Source organism: Vombatus ursinus, unplaced genomic scaffold (assembly GCF_900497805.2).
Source record: "Vombatus ursinus unplaced genomic scaffold, bare-nosed wombat genome assembly UNPS02014772.1, whole genome shotgun sequence".
Taxonomy (NCBI): domain Eukaryota; kingdom Metazoa; phylum Chordata; class Mammalia; order Diprotodontia; family Vombatidae; genus Vombatus; species Vombatus ursinus.
Window position 1 is genome coordinate 3,642,999 of NW_020954550.1, and position 17,125 is coordinate 3,660,123.

The 17,125-nt window shown below is 39.1% G+C and overlaps 1 protein-coding gene across 1 annotated transcript in view; it reads left to right on the forward strand.

Moving 5' to 3' along the window:
- Window positions 1–16,594: 16,594 nt before the first annotated feature.
- Window positions 16,595–17,125, forward strand: part of SCAMP1 (secretory carrier membrane protein 1) — a 94,709-nt gene continuing 94,178 nt past the window's right edge. The window contains exon 1 of the mRNA XM_027863566.1: window positions 16,595–16,725. Coding sequence (XP_027719367.1) covers window positions 16,669–16,725 — 57 coding nt within the window. The 5' untranslated portion in view covers window positions 16,595–16,668. The remainder of the gene's footprint in view (window positions 16,726–17,125) is intronic.

Genomic DNA, 17,125 nt, shown 5'->3' on the forward strand with positions numbered 1-17,125 from the left:
GATTGGGTGTAGCCACAATGAAAGGCAAATTGATGGGATTGTAGCTTCAGGTGAACACCAGAGACTTGGCCATGTGGGAAAGTCCATGGTTTTTCCTTTTTGGGATTTAGTTCCGGGGAGAGGGGTAAGCTGAAGTTTACGGCCACCTGAAGAACCACAGAGAATAAGACTCTTTGTGATGACAGCATTACTAGGGTCCTTGGTTGTGGTTCAGGGGTGGAGAAGAGTACCTGAGGTCAGGCCCCCAGATAGAGTTCAGAAAAACAACAGCACAAAAAACCTGAAGCTTGAGACATTATTCCTCACACCTTGGGAATAAAGCCTGATTCCAACACAAAGTTAAAAGCCAATAAATAAACCACCAAAAATTGAGTGAGCAAAAATGAACCTGACCATAGATAGTCACTATGGTGATAGAGAAAATCTGGGTTCAAACTCAGAAGACAGTGAATTCAAAATAGCTACTTTTACTTCAAAGAATAATGAAAAATGATCACAAGCCCCAGAAGAGTTCATAGAAGAGCTTAAAAAGGACTTTAAAAATCAAATAAAATAGGTTAAGAAAAAATTAGGGAAAAAAATAAGAATAACGAAAGAAAATCAAGAAAATTATGAAAAAAAAGTCAACCAGTTGGAAAAAGAGATCCAAAAAGAAAATGACTCCTTAAAAATTAGAATTGGGCAAAGGGAAAGTAATGAACTCATAAGGCACCAAGAAATGATAAAGCAAAGTCCAAAGAGTGAAAAAATAGAAAGAAAAAAACAACTGACCTGGAAAACATATCAAAGAGAGACAATATAGGAATTGTTGGGCTTTCTAAAATTTATGCTCAAAAAAAGCATCTAGGAGCAGCTACGTGGTGCAGTGGATACAGCACTAGCCCTGGAGTCAGGAAGACCTGAGTATAAATCCGGCCTCAGACACATAACACTTACTAGCTGTGTGACCCTGGGCAAGTCACTTAACCCCATTGCCTAGCAAAAAACAAAAACAAAAAAAAAACAAAATAAAACAAAAAAGCATCTAGACACTATACTTCAAGAAATTATTAAGGAAAATTGCCCTGAAGTTTTAGAACTAAAAGATAAAATAGAAATGGAAAAAATCCACCAATCACAACCTGAAAAAGATCCCAAGATAAAAACTCACAGGAACATTATAGCTGTTTTGAAGCTCCCAGGTCAAGGAGAAAATACTACAAGTGACTGAAAAGAAACAACTTAAATACTGTAGAGCTACAGTCAGGATAACACACGATTTAGCAGCTTCTACATTAGAAGACTAAAGGACAGGACACAGGATGTTCAGAAGATCAAAGGAGTTAGATTGTAACCACCATGGAGCTGGGAAATGATCCAACCATTTTGGAGAGCAATTCAGAACTGTGTCTAAAGGGCTATAAAAATATGCATACCCTTTGACCCATCAATAGCACTTCTAGAGCTGTATCCCAAAGAGATCACAAAAATGGAGAAGGATCCACATGTACAAAAATATTTATAACAGCTTTTTGTGGTGGCAAAGAATTGGAAATTGAGGGGATGTCCATCAATTGGAGAATGGCTGAACAAGTGGTATATGAATGTAATGGAATACTATTGTGCTATAAGAAATAATGAGCAGGCAGACTTCAGAAAAACATGGAAAGACTTGTATGAACTGATGCTGAGTGAAGTGAGCAGAACCAGGAGAACATTGTACACAGTAACAGCCACATCGTGTGATGACTAACTTTGATAGACTTATCTCTTCTTAGCAATTCAAGCATCTAAAACAGCTCCAAAAGACTGATGAAGGAAAATGCTATCCACATCCAAAGAAAGATCTATGGAGTTTGAATACAGATAGAAGCATACTATTTGCTATTTTTTTCCCTCTGTTTTGTTTTGTTTGCTCTTTCTGGTGGTTCCTTCCATTAGTTCTAATTCTTCCTTACAACGTGACTAATACAAAAAAAAAATAACTTCCCAATCATAGCTGAATGTAAACCTACATGGAAAATAATGGATATTTGTTGAATTAAAGGACTTTCAGGTATTTGTGAGGAAAAGACCAGAACTGAATGTATTTTTTCTCAGTGGTACATGGTATCTTTACAAAAATTGACCATGTAATCAGGGCATAAAAACTTTATAGTTAAATGCAGAAAAGCATAAATATTAAATGCATTTTTAAAGATTATAATGCAATAAAAGTTATATTTAACAAGGGATCATAAAAACACAGATTAAAAATTAATTGGAGACTAAATAACCTAATCTTATAGAATGAATGGGTTAAAAAACAAGCCATGGAAACAATAAATAATGGTTATTTAATAGAATGGTAATAACGAGAAAACATACCAAAACCTATGGGATGCAGCAAAAGCAGTAACCAGAGGAAAATTTGTGTCTCTAAATGCCTACATCAATAAAATGGAGAAAGAGCAGACCAATGAATTGGGTATGCAACTAAAAAAAAAAATAAACTAGAAAAAGAAAAAATTTAAAACTCCCAATTTATCATCAAATTGGAAATCCTAAAAATTAAAGGAATGTAAGAAAACCATTGAATAATAAATAAAGCTAGAAATTGGTTTTATGGGGAAAAACAATAAAATAGATAAATCATTAGTTAGTAAGATTTTTTTTTTTAGGCAATTGGGGTTAAGTGACTAGCCCAGGGTCACGCAGCTAGCAAGTGTCAAGTCTGAGACCGGATTTGAACTCAGGTACTCCTGACTTCAGGGCCGATGCTCTATCCACTGCGCCACCCAGCTGCCCCCAGTTAGTAAGATTCTAAAAAGAAATCACTAGTATCAAAAATTAAAAGGGGGAATATATCACTAGTGGAGATGAAATCAAAGCAATTATCAGGAATTATTTTGCCCAATTATATGACAATAAATTTAACAATTTAAGTGAAATGGAAGAAAGCTTACAAAAATAAAAACTGACTAGATTAAGAGAAGAGGAAATAAAATATCCAAATAAACCTATTTTAGAAAAATATATTGAACAGGCCATAAGTGAGCTTCCTGAGAAAAAAGCATCAGGACCAGATGAATTTAGAAGTGAATTCTACCAAAAATTTTAAGATCAACTAATTCCAACATTAAATACATTATCTGGAATAATATGCAAAAAAAGAAGTCCTACTAAACTCCTTTTATGAAACAAATATTGTGCTGATATCTAATCCAGGAAAAGCAAAAACAGAGAAAGAAAATTATAGACCAATGTCATTAATGAATATATATGCAAAAATTCTAAATAAAATACTAGACAGGAGACAACAATCTATCACAAAGGCTCTACGTGGTGACCAAGTGGGATTTATATCAAGAATGCAGGGATGGTGTAACATAAAGAAAACTATTATCATAATTAATTAAGTCAATAATAACAGTAATGAAAATCACACGGTTATATCAATAGATGCAGAAAAAACTTTTGACAAAATACAACACTTATTCCTATTAAAAACACTTGAAAGCATAGGTATAAGTGAATTTTTCTTTAAAATAATAAGAAGCAGCCACCTAAAACCATCAGCAAACATTATCCATAATGGGGAAAAGCTAGAAGCCTTCCCAATAAGATTAGGGGTGAAACAAGGATGTCCATTATCACCAATATTATTCAATATTGTATTAGGAATGTTAGCAATAGCAATAAAAGAAGAAAAAGAAATCGAAGGAATCAGATTGGGCAAGGAGGGAATAAAAGTATCTCTTTGCAAATGATGTGATGATATACTTGGAAAATCCTAGAGATTCAACTAAAAAACTACTTGAAACAATATTTTTAGCAAAGTAACAAGGTATAAAATAAACCCTTTACATCACCAAACTCTTTACATCACCAGCAAAATCTGACAAGAAGAGATAGTAAGTGATACCTCATTTAAAATAACTGTAGACAAGTATAAAATACCTGGGAGTATACCTGCCAAGACAAACCCAGGAACTACATGAACATAATTATAAATCACTTTTTATACAAATAGAGTCAAATTTAAATAACTAGAGAAATATTCATTATTCATGGGTAGGCAGAGATAACATAACAAAAATTACAGTTCTACTTAACTGATCTACTTATTCAATGCCATCCTAACTAAATTACCAAAAAATTATTTTATTGAGCTAGAAAAAAATGATAATAAAATTCATTTGGAAGAACAAAAAAAAGTCAAGAATATCAAAGGAATTAATGAAAAAATGTAAAAGGAAGGAGATTTAGCAGTACTAGATCTTAAGCTATATTATAAAGTAGTAGATATCAACACTATTTGGTATTGGCTAAGAAATAGGAACATTGATCAGTGGAAGAGAGTATTCATACAATACACAGTAGTAAATGATTATAGTAACATTGTGTTTAACCAATGTAAAGATTTAAGCTTGTGGGATAAGAATTCATTATTTGGGAAAAATTGTTGGGAAAACTGGAAAGCAGTCTGGCAGATATTAGGTATAGCTCAATATCTTACACCATTTCCCAAGATAAGGTTAAAATGGATACATGACCTAGATATAAAGGGAGATATCATAAGAAAATTAGAAGAATATGGAACATGTAGCCAATCAGACTTATGGATAGGAGAAGAATTTATGAATAAACAAAAGATAGAGAACATTGTGAGTTTTAAAATGGATAATTTTTCATCACATTAAATTAAAAAGTTTTTGTACAAATAAAACCAATGTAACCAAGATTAGAAGGAAAGCAGAAAATTGGCAGGGGGAATTATAGATTGTTTTCTTGGATAAAGGTCTCATGTCTCAAATATATAGAGAACTTTGTCAAATTTATAAGAATATGAGTCATTCCCCAATTGATAAATGGTCAAGGGATATAAATAGGCAGTTTTTTGATGAAGAAATCAAAGCTACATGTGAAAAAATGCTTTAAAACATTATTGATTAGAGAAATGCAAATTAAAACAACTTTGAGACATCATCATTTCAACCTATCAGGTTGGCTCAAATGATAGGAAGGGAAAATGACAAATGTTAGAGGAGATGTGAAAAAATTGGGACATTAATACATCATTGGTGAAACTGAGATTTTATCAACCATTTTAGAAAACAATCTGAAATTACACCCAAAGATTTATAAAACTGTATATATCCTCTGACCCAGCAATACTACACTATTAGGTCTGTTTCCCACGGTAATCAGGGAAAAAGGAAAAGAACCTATATGTTCTAAAATATTTATGGCAGCTCTCTTTGTGGTGGCAAAGAAATGGAAATTGAGGGGATGCCCATCAATTGGGGAATGGCTGAATAAGTTGTGGTGTATGATTGCGATGGAATATTACTGTGCGGTAAAAAATAATAAGCTCAATGATTTTAGAAAAATGTGCAAGGACTTGCATGACATAATGAAGAGTGAAATGAACACAACTAAGACAATGTTGTATACAGCAACATCAATATTGTTTGAAGAATACCCGTGAATGACTTAGTTATTCTGAGTATTATAAATATTCAAATCAACTACAAAGGACCTCTGAAGGAAGATGCTATCAACCTCCAGAGAAAGAACTGATAAATAGAAGTATAGATAGTATGGTTTTAAAACACACATACACATATGTGTGAAATTTAACAAAAAGATAAACTGAGGCAATTCTACAAGAGAGATAAATTTATTAATAGAGTGCAGAATTGATTAATAGAGGATGGGTCAATGCCACTGCCTCTGACAAAAGACACAGAATTGAAGAATCAATTTACTTTTATAAGCATATAATAAAGAATAGAACAAAAATCGTATCATTGGTTATGGAATTGGCAACACCAGGGGGTTGGAGGATCATGACTGGTTACATTAAGTAAGAGGCATATAGCACATATGTGATCAGATCAACCTCTCTATGTCTATAAGGAATGTTTTTGTGAATTTATGGGGGTCAGTTACATCCTGAGGTCATTGATATCAGACAGGGACGCCAGTCTCAAAGGTCCCTGGGCATAAGATAAGGCCACCTAAAATCCACAAGGATGGGGTTTTAAGATGGGACAAGGTCATCTAATATGATTCTTAAGGGTAACACACAGATAATCATTCAGTTTCTCAGAGACTGAAGTTATGTGAAATAACAAGCTTTCCTTGGCAGGAATGATTTGCAGGTGTAGCTGAGATAATAATTCCCATAGAATTAGAATGCTTTATGAGAAAATTGAACTTCTAAAGCCAAGCTCGGAGTTTCTATTTAATTAACAGTGATTGTGGGAAGGCTTAACCCTTTGGCATCGAGGTCTGAGAGAGAAAGACTGAACTTTTGGACTCATGAGCTTCTTTACTTAGAGATAGAAGAGAGTTGGGTTTTTACATCGAATATTAGAATAGAGTTGCAGAATTGAATATAAAATACATAATCAATATTTGAATTTCACAACATCACTAGCTTCTACATGTAACAGAGTCAGTCATTATTGCAATATTAGCACTGAGAAGTGTTTAGGATTGAGGCTGGTAACAGTGGGTTGGATAGGAATGCTTAGTAATGGGTCTTCTGGCTCCATGCTTTTGCACAAGTTGTCCCCGATGCTGGAAATTACTTCCCTTCTCACCTCATGTCTTGAAATCTTTATATAACTCTTAGCATCTCTCTATTCCAAAGAGAAATACTTTCTGGAGTATGAAGCCCTACTGGCAAGAATGGAATCCTTTGGCTTAAGATGATCAATGGGCAGAAAAGGGATATGGAGAAAGGGTGAGAGGAGCTCATTTTGTGATTTTTTTGGGAACTTACTACCAGTGTTTTATTATAAGCAGTTCAAGTTTGAACTGTCATTTTTAGTTTGGTATGAAGACGTAGGAAAAGCTGGCTGCAGCAGCTCTGCCTGCCACTGTCATGATCAGGGGCAGGGAGGTGGGGAGTGTTAAGTCATGGGGATATCCCCACGGCTTAAAGGAGTGAGACTGTGACTGATGAAATTTGCTGAGGAGGATGGTGACTCTTTTACTCCCTCTATCCCTCTTTATTTTTTTTCTTTCTTCCCTGCCCTGGAATACCAGATCCTATTCCTAAGTTTTCCTGTTCTTTAAACTTATACTTATGCCTTCTGTTTTCATTAATACCCCAGATGTTCCTGGTTGGGTCTTTTGTTATTGGCAAAGGGTAAGACAGATGGAAGGGAGAAAGTGGCTAGCAAAGAACAAGAGCGAGATAAAGAATCCCAGAGAATGGGTCCCCTTTCTCTGAATGTAAGGGCAGAAGTTTTTCCACCAACCAGGGCCTCAAGAACCAAATGAGAATTTTATTGATATCGATTTTCTATTTTTTATGAATAAACCTCCCAAAGTAGGGCAAACCTGGACCCTCTTCTTCTCCCCTATGAGTTAAAAATTGCGTTTGCTTGTCTGGTGATGGGAAGTGGGCATTGTTGAGTCACAGTGCCTATCCATTGTTTTCCCAGTCAAGAAAGTTCAAAGAAATCTGTAGAGCTGAAGTTGGGGGTGGTAACTAGAGAAGTCTTCACTTTGTGGAAGGAGGAGGGAAGTAGTTGGACATGTCCACTTTCCAAAATCAGAGTTCAGAACTTAACAGATTCTTGGCTATGTTTAGCTCCCTTCCTGGCTTGGCAAAAGGGTCACATCTTATTCAAGGCCCTTCCTGATTCCCGATTGTTAGTACTTCCTTCTTTTCCACCAAATTACTTTGTATTTACTTTTGCATGTTTTGCATTTATTTAGCAGGATATCTGTTGTTTCCCCTAATTGAATGTAAATTCCTCGAGGCAGGAACTTTTTCATAATTTTATTGCTGTATACCTAGTACCTAGCTCATTTCTGGACACATACTAAATGATGGTTGAATTGAATAGTTGCTTGTTGAATTTTACTTGATAATCTATAGTGGTTTTAATTTGACACCAGGGGAATCAACATACTATAGTTATTGGTGAGGAAAAAAAAAGAGTTAAGGAGACACTGTAGTAAAGGAGAAAGAATGCTGATCTTGGAATTAACTACCCTTTCCCTTTGCTACTTATACCTATATGACCTTGAACAAATTACTTGATGTCTCTGAGCCTCAGTTTCCTCATCCTTAAAATGAGTGTGTTGGGCTAGATGAACTCTTCGGTATCTTCCAACTCAATCTTTTATTTTGCATATTTCATAAACATATTTGGAAATCATTACAAGATACTCAACAGGCCACCCCTACATTCACCAGTCCTGCATTCATAGTATTTAAATTTGGAAGTGACTTTAAAGGTCTTCTAGCCTAATTCTCTTGTTTTATATTTGAGGAAACTAGGGCCCAGAGAGGTTGAGGAACACATTGAGCCTTACACAGGTAGTAAAGGGCAAGGCTGGGATTCAAACCCTGCTCCTTTGATCTCAAAGTCAAAGAACTCAAAGAGCTCTTTTCACTGTGTTTTTTCTTCTACTTTCAACAGAATAAAAGGCGAAAACAGACCTTGTACTTTCTTGATTGTACATTTTTACCTGACTAATATGCCCTCTCTGTTCTTCTCTGTCTATTAAAATAGTGGATTTCATAGTAAATAGTAAATAGTAGATGTCCTTGTAAAGGAGAATTTCAGGTGGCATTGTGAATAGAACACTATACTTAGAGTCAGTAGTTTGAGTGCAAATATTGCCTTATATACTTGCTAGTTGTGTGATCTTGGGCAAGTCATTTGATCTCAGCTTCAAAATCCTCACCTATAAAATGAGGCTAATAATTGCACCTGCCTTATAGGGTTGTTTTGAGTATCAAATGAAGTAATATATGCAAAGTGCTTTGCTAACCTTAAAGTATTATATAAATGTTATTTAGTTGCTACCTGATACTCATTCATTTAAGATCATCAAAGAACAGCTACAGCAGGGACAAAAGAAACATAGGCAGCATGCATTTGTGGCCACATGGTGGTCCAGGTTGGGTGAAAAGACAGCTAAAACAGTGCATCCTGCTGGTGTTTTTCTACCTTTCTCCCTACTTGGAGGTACACAGTATTTCTTCCTCCTCACTTGAAAGAAGCCAGAGAGAGCAAAAGAATTCCTCTGTTTGTCTTTTTTTTTGCATAGTCAACTCTGGATGAGCAGCCAATTAAAAAGCTTTACATCAACATGCAGTAAGTAGTCAAAGGATACTTAGACATGCTTTGAATTGGGGTACCTGTATAAGAAGTTCAGCAAGGTTCTTTGTGGGTTGATACCAGGAAGAGCATGATCTAAGACTGGAATCTGATCAATCTCCCATTCCATTAAGTACAAAAACGAATTCTTTTTTTTTTTGGTCATATATAAATGACTTATTTATTATTCATTGCTTTACTATTCATTATAAGTTATATATCAATATAAAACTTATACATGGAACAGATCTATTTGAAATACTCTTTTTCAAACTGTAGCTCCTGTAATTGAGTAAAAAAATCAAGCATTTGTCTTCAACTTCTTAGTATTTGCTCCATACAATGAATGAGGCAGAAATCTTTATTTTTTGGAGAGCATTGCATGACGTGACATAATGGCAATTGAGGCCTGGCAATACTTGATTTTAGTTATCTAATTTACCTTGTGGGAAATCATGGGGATATTCAGAAAATATCAGTTAGTATCATGTGCTTAGTTTTGTATTTATTTTTAATCGTGCATTTGGTAAAATTGTTTTTATAAATGCCATTATGTTTCTTCCCAGTGTACTCAAATTAATGTAGATAGAAAAAAAAAGTTTGCTTCTACAAAGTTGAGAAATTTTAGAAACCATTTTTTTTCTATTTTTAGGTAATTGGGGTTAAGAGACTTGCCCAAGGTCATATAGCTAGTGTCAAGTGCTTGGTCTGAGGCCAGATTTGAACTCAGGTCCTCCTGACTTCAGGGCTGGTGCTCTATCCACTGAGCCACCTAGCTGCCCCTGGAAACTATTTTTAAAGGGAAAACTGTTATATGGATTTATGTCCTTTCAGATAACAGTAATAAAAGAAAACTTTCCCCTGGTATTTCCAGAAACACACTTATTTGTGCTGATTTTGTCATTCATTTTTCACTTTCTTAAATTCTTCTGTAGGAATTTAGTTCCTTTTTTAGTATAGTATCTGTCAAATTCATCAGAATAAGTAATGTTTATATAGTTCCATAGTCTTTTGGTTATCTTATCCAAAAGCACTGTTCCTACTATGGGCAAATAGTGAGAGTAAACTTTATACAGACTATGCTTTGTTTCCAATATGTACATCTATTGTTGTTTAGTAACATCCAACTCTTTGTGACCCCATGGACCATAGCACACAAATTCTGTCAATGGATTTTTTTTTTTGGCAAAGATACTGGAATGGTTTGCCATTTCCTTTTCTAGTGGATTTTTTTTTGGTGAGGCAGTCAGGGTTAAGTGACTTGCCTAAGGTCACACAGCTAGTAAGTGTCAAGTGTCTGAGGCCAGATTTGAACTCAGGGCCTCCTGACTCTAAGGCCAGAGCTTTATCCACTTCGCCATCTAGCTGCCCCCTCTTCTCCAGTGGATTAAGGCAAATAAAGGTTAAGTGACTTGCTCAGGCTCACACAGCTAGTAAGAGTCTGAGGCTGGATTTGAACTCAATTCTTCTTGATTCCAGGTCCAGCACTCTACCCAGTGAGCCACCTAGCTTCCCGAAATATATGTGCATTACTTGGGTGTTAATGCTGTGTGAGCAGTTTGGGATTTATTATAAATATATGTCTAATGCGATCTGGTTCATGTCATTAGCTGCTTGGCTGATGTAACTGCTCTACATGGAGGAAGCTAGAGTTGCTTCTGGGAGAATTGTGATGATGAGTAAGGGAAATGGCTTTCAGAGAATGCAGAAGATGCATAGATATTCTGTAACTGGTTCCAGTCTGCAGACCACATGGTGAATGCTATCTTTCTTACTGGCTTCAGAGGTATTCAAAAAGGCCTGTCAGCTTCATTGATTTCCCCATCACAGCTGGGAAAGTGAACCATGGGAATCTGGGAATCAGTATTTACGCTGGGATTACAGAGCCGATGAAGCACCAATGGCATCAATGCTCCAAGGAGCAGGGAGGGATCTTTGGGACCTTAGCACAGTTGAAGGATTAATATGACAGTCATGTCACATCTGGATATGAACTTGGTAGGACCAATACTATTTAGGAACTGAGCTAATTTTTGAGCCCAGTCCACCAGAGATGGAAAAGATATAGGGCAAAGTATGCCTTGGGGATATTGGGAGAAATGTTTGTATGTTTTTTCTTGTTATGTCTTTGAAGTTATATGCCTTTGGGGAAGCTGCCCGAGGTTAAGTGGTTAAATGGAACTGAGATGCTGGTTACAAGCTCCTAACAATGGGGAGAACACAACCAGTGCAGGGCTTGAACCCACAGCAGCAGAGGAGAGACACTCAACCTTTCCTGGTGCCTTTATGGAGTCCTGATGGAAGACATTAACAGCCTGAGTCTGGGAGGGACAGCCATAAAGTCCTTGCTACATATGTTATAAATTTTGCATTTAATAGGGAAAGAAAAAGCATAATCTGAATTGTTTCCTTAACAAGGAACTTCTTTTTCTAAATCAGGGCTTCTTAATCTTTTTTTTGTGTCATAGATCCCTTTAGTAGTCTGATAAAGCCTATGGACACCTCAAATAGTGCTTTAAAATGTATAAATACATAGGACTACAAAGGAAACCACTTATATTGAAATACAATTATAAAAAAAAAGTTCATAGAATGAGATTAAGAACCTCTATTCTAAATCCTCTTGGGTACCAGCCATATGAATAATATTTTTGTAAAGTTTAATTGCTGATTTTTGTCTATATAATGCAGTCATTTCACCTTTTTCCCTCCAGAATGAATCCTGCCTTGCGACAAAAAACCAAAACAAAACAAAAAAACAATTAAGTATTTCTTTTCTTATTACATAGGTGCCACCATCTCCTCTGACACTTAATGAAAGTCTCCCTGTGGAAGAGTTGAACTCGTGTTGGAGAAAGGTCATATCATCTCCTAATGCAGTATAGTAACCTGCGGCAGTAGTAATAACTCCTCTGCATGGACCCAGTGAGAGACATGTCGCTTTACATTTCTGACTCATTTGTGAGTCCAGACCTCAGCAATCCCTTTGAGGTAAGATAAATAAATTCCCCATCCATCCCCTTTAATGATTAATTTGTTTACTGAGTATTGGTTGTACCTTGAAGCAGTGTACACAATGTAAAATTAACATACAGTGACTTCTCAGATGTCTTACAATTTAATTGGATAGATAAGTGGAAAAGAAACATAGACACAGCTTGAGGAACAATTGGTTTAAAAAGGCTCTCAAAGGTCAGGGATATACTAGTTGAAGAGCTGATTTTGATGGTGCGTAGAAGTTTTAGTTTCAATACTTTTCAGTGTTTTGTGGTTTCTTAATGATAAATTATTGCATGTTTGCTCTGAATCACTTCTGAGTTAAGGCCACCCACAACCTACATCAATAATGTTATTATCTTCAATTAGCTTTTGAAACCTCTTCCAGGCAAACTAAGTGTGCTCACTATAACTCCTGAAATTTTGCTTATGCTGTTTCCCCCTCATTTTCTCCAATTACTCAAATTCTACTCATATTTTGATCCCTTCTCCATAAAACTTTCAAAAAGCATTCTCACCCATTGTGTTGTCTCCTAGCATCTAATTCCTAATGGACTTATTTCCTATTAGTCATTTGACAATTCATCAAGTACTGTCTTGGGAGATTTCAAGTATTGTTGCATTTGTCTAAAACTTGAAAATAAAAAGTGAAAATGAAAAGGCTTTGCAAACTACATTACAGAGTATATAATTATTATTTGTAATATACAGTACAGAAATACTAATTTCAGCTCGTATTTAGAGATTGCTTTACTGTTTACATGGTGCCAGCTATTCAGCAATCCTGTGAAGTCAGGAAGACCTGGGTTCAAATCCAGCCTCAGACACTTACTAGTTGTGTGACCTTGGGCTCAATCCACTGGAAAGGGAAATGGCAAACCACTCTAGTATCTTTGCCAAGGAAACCCCATGGACAGTATGATCCCCAGGGTCCCTAAGAGTTGGACACAACTGAACAAATTATTAGACTAGGGAGTTCTTTCTTCTTTTGAGCTGAAATATGCTTCCCTGAAGCTTCTATCAGTCTGATTCCCTGAAGCTACAGGGAGTGTCTTGTGCTTTACAACTATAATAGACACTCATTTGCTAAATCAATCAACAAGCATTTATTAAATGCCTACTATGTGCCAGGTACTGTTGTAGATGCTAGGGATACAAATATAAAGAATAAAAAACTCTCCTCATACTTAATAAATAATATTCATTGATTGACAAAGAAATTGCAGGAAAGGTAGAGGAAAGAACCAGTCACAGGAGCAAAGGAAAGTGATGATCACTATCAAAGGAAAGGATTCCTCCCCCAAGTCAACAGGTATTTATTAAGTACCTACTATATGTTGGCAACTACACCTGCCTTCAAGGAGCTCACAGTATATTGGGGGAGACAACATGTAAAAAACAGGACAAGATTACAAACTCTGTGATGGAAGTAACCACATCTTAGCCAAACTTTGCAAGGCCTCCTAGTAGCTACACCACAAAAGATTCTTAATAAATATTTTTTGGATGAGCTGAAATGAAGCTTCCAGTGGGGAAAAGGCCATATTGTGAAGCATGCCTCAAGGGTGTAAAGTACCTTTGTCATTCTTTTTCTGCTACTTGTCCAGTTAGAATGTTTGTTGTTATTGCTATCCAGTCATACTATTATGTTCCATTGGTCTCCTAGACTAATAATAGCTACCATTTTATACAGTAATTTAAGGTTTGCAAAGCACTTTACCCATATCTCATTTGGTTGTTGAAACAACCCATCTAAGCAGGTGCTATCATTATTTCCATTTTACAGATGAGGATACTGGGGCCCAGACATGTTAAGTGACTTGTCCAGAGTCACATAACTAGTAAGTGCCTGAGGCAGGATTAAGGGTGGGAAATGGCCAGGGGCCATGGGGAGGTAAGACAATGGAAGGGAGATTGGGTATAGCCACAATGAAAGTCCAGTTGATGGGATTATCACCTCAGGCAAAGCCAGAGATTTGGCCTTGTGGGAACTTTCTCGGGCCCAGATCCCAACCCCATCAGGAAGATACTATAAAAAGATCTGATACTGTAACCATACCTGCATCTGGTGATGCAGATTGCAACCCATCCAAGTCTGCTCATCCTGGGCCAGTCACTGTTTGGCTAAACACTCAAAAAGGGGTGGTGAATGGGTCTGTGTATGTGTGTGTGTAAGTGGGACTCTTCCTCATCAGTCCAGAGACAGACCCCCTCTGAAGGGTATCTGCTGCATCCATGAGGTGATTTGGAGGGTAGGTTATAGGTCTTCGAGGGGGGGGAAGGGGTTTTCCTAACTGTCTGTGCATTTGCTGGTCATGGGATCACAAATTTAAAGTTGGAAGGGATCTTAGTGACGAGGTGAATTGCTTGGTTAGGTTCTAACTCATCTTTCCATCCTCTGTCTGATCATAGAAGCCTTGGTGTCATGCTTTCATCAGGCCTTAGTAAGCTAGTCTCACTGTTTGTAGTCTGTGATTTTTGTAGATTAGTCTATTGATGATATGCAGGTGCTCTATAACTTACAGTTTTAGAGTTATTCAAGGACACTGAGAAGTTAATTAATTGTGTGTAAGTGATTACTCTGATGTACTTGAACAGTATCACCCAGCTAGCAAGTACCTTCAGGAAAGGAGATTACCACATCTTCCTGACTCCTTGCCATGTTGCAAAATGTGTGGGATGACGACCACAGAAATCAAAAGTTTGGAGTCTGAATTGAGTCAGAGATCAGAAAAGGTCTTTATTCTTTCTCAGAAGAAATGGCACAGCCCTTGCCACTCAAGCAGAGGCAGCCAGAGAATGCAATCGAACACTAGAAGAAGCAAGATTTCATAACCCTACCGTGTGCTCCCTCCCTCTCTCTTACCTCTTTTCCCATTAGCTGGGTACTCCAGGCGTACAATCTAAACGTGGCAACTAATACCCAATAGAAACAAACATACGATTATTTGGTAGCTAGATGCCTACATGCATCAGGAAGCAGAAGAGACCAGGACTTGCCTGTGATGACATGGACTTGGAGAAGGGGAAGCTTAACACAGGGTTTTCTAGAAGAATGAAACTTAGGCCTGAGGGAACTGCACTTTAGGCCATCTCTCACAAAAAGAACAGGCATTTTATATATCTGTGTTTGCATGTTGTCTCCCCCTCCCCTATAGCCCCCCTCCCCTTTTAGGTCCATGAAGGCTGGGACTATCTTTCACCTCTTTTTTTGTATCCAGTTTGCTTGGCACATAGAAGGTGCTTAATAAATGTTTATCAAGTGGAACTGAATTCTACCTCAGGGATGTCAAACCTCCTGATTGAGGCTGGGGCAGATTAAAATACAATTAAATTAATGAAAATGTAACTAAATAAAAATACAATAAAACATAAGTAACATGGTATTTTAAAACTAAGTCATGTGCCACAGCTGGGATCCTTCTGTAAAGATCAATGCCCCTCCATTTCTGAGTGGGACACACCTTGGTAATTCCAAAGCTGAGCAGGAACTTGGGGTGGGTCCCAAACAAAAAACCCACAGGACTCACACCCTTTTCCAACATCAGAAAAAAGCACGTGGCCACCCTCGTCTGGAACACGGGTCAATCCTCCACTCCCCGTTTACATCACTTCCGGGGCAGTAACCATTTTTTCGGAGGTCTTTCCAGGATGCCCCCTGGGGTAACTCCAGTGAGCTTCCTGAGCATGCTCAATGAGGAGAACCTATAAACGTGTATATCCACTTTTCCATCTTTTGGAGACTACCCAGAGTGCCAGAAAAACAGTTAAAACAGTTGAGAGGGATTTTCAGGAAGACTCTTGGGGGGAGGGGGGAGGCTACATAAAACTCAAGAAGGAGCGGGGCGGGGGGGAATGTCTCCCCTTCTTTTGGAGAATTGCAAATGTAACTTGCCACGTCATTACACCACATCTTTGTTTAACACAAACGACGACCCCAGGGCCCGGCAGTGCGTTTTAACCACACAGCTCCCCACCTCTCTGAAGAGTGGAGGGTAGGGGGGGATTTTTCCAAGGGAGGCAGATGGGGGGTGGGGCAGAGGGAAAGGAAGAGTTATGGTGGGTGTCTCCTTCCCTGCAAAAAATGCCTTTCCCTCCACCTGGCGTATAGGTGAGCCCTCAGTGCCACACGCCTGCTTCCTGTCGCTGGCAGCCGCTCAGCCAGGCTACGGATGAGACCACACGATCCAATCGCGAACCCCGTCCCTCCCGGGGCTGAAATGGTGGATCCACCTAAGCTCTCTCCCAGCTGCCTCGCTCGCTGGCTCCCTCTCTCCCTCCCTCCGCACTCCCATCGCTATTCCCGACTGAGCTTCCCCGAAAACCCGGAGCAGTGGAATAGTGCCCAGGAGGGCAGCCGCCCCGGGCCGCACCGAGCATGCTCAGTAGCCGGGGCCCACTAGGTCGCCAATAGGAGGTCGTCGCACTGGCCCGGGATCGCTCCGCGGCGGCGGCGGCGACGTGAGCGCGCAAGGGGGGCGGCGGCGACGGCGGCGGCGGCATCGGCATCGGCGGCAGCTCGGCGGGCGGTATCTCCCTCTCTCTGCCCCTGGGCCCTCCGCTGGCCGACGCCGCGAGCGAGATGTCGGATTTCGACAGCAACCCGTTCGCGGACCCGGATCTCAACAACCCTTTCAAGGTGAGCGGCCTCGCCGGCATTCTCTCCCCGCCCCCCGGCCCCGGCGGACGCGGCTCCGCGGAGACACTGGCACAAGTTTCGGTTCCCGATCCCTCGCCCCAGGAGCCCCTCGCCAGCCTCGGGTGGGGGGCTGGCCCACGGGGGGCTGCGCCTCCTTGTAGCCCTGGGGGCTTGTTTGCTTTTAGGGGGAGAGGGGTCGTGACCCCCCGGGGAGGGGCGTGCGAGGGGGGGGCCTAGAAGAGAAGAAATTGCCCAGGAGGGACAGCGGGGGGGAGGGGCAGTGGGGGGGCTGTGCGCTGGAGGTGAGGAGGAGAGGGGCTGGGTTGTCATGGGGACCCGGGAGGGCGTCAGCGGGGGAGGGTGGGGTGCCTCCTGGAGGAGGCTGCGAGCTGCTGCGTGG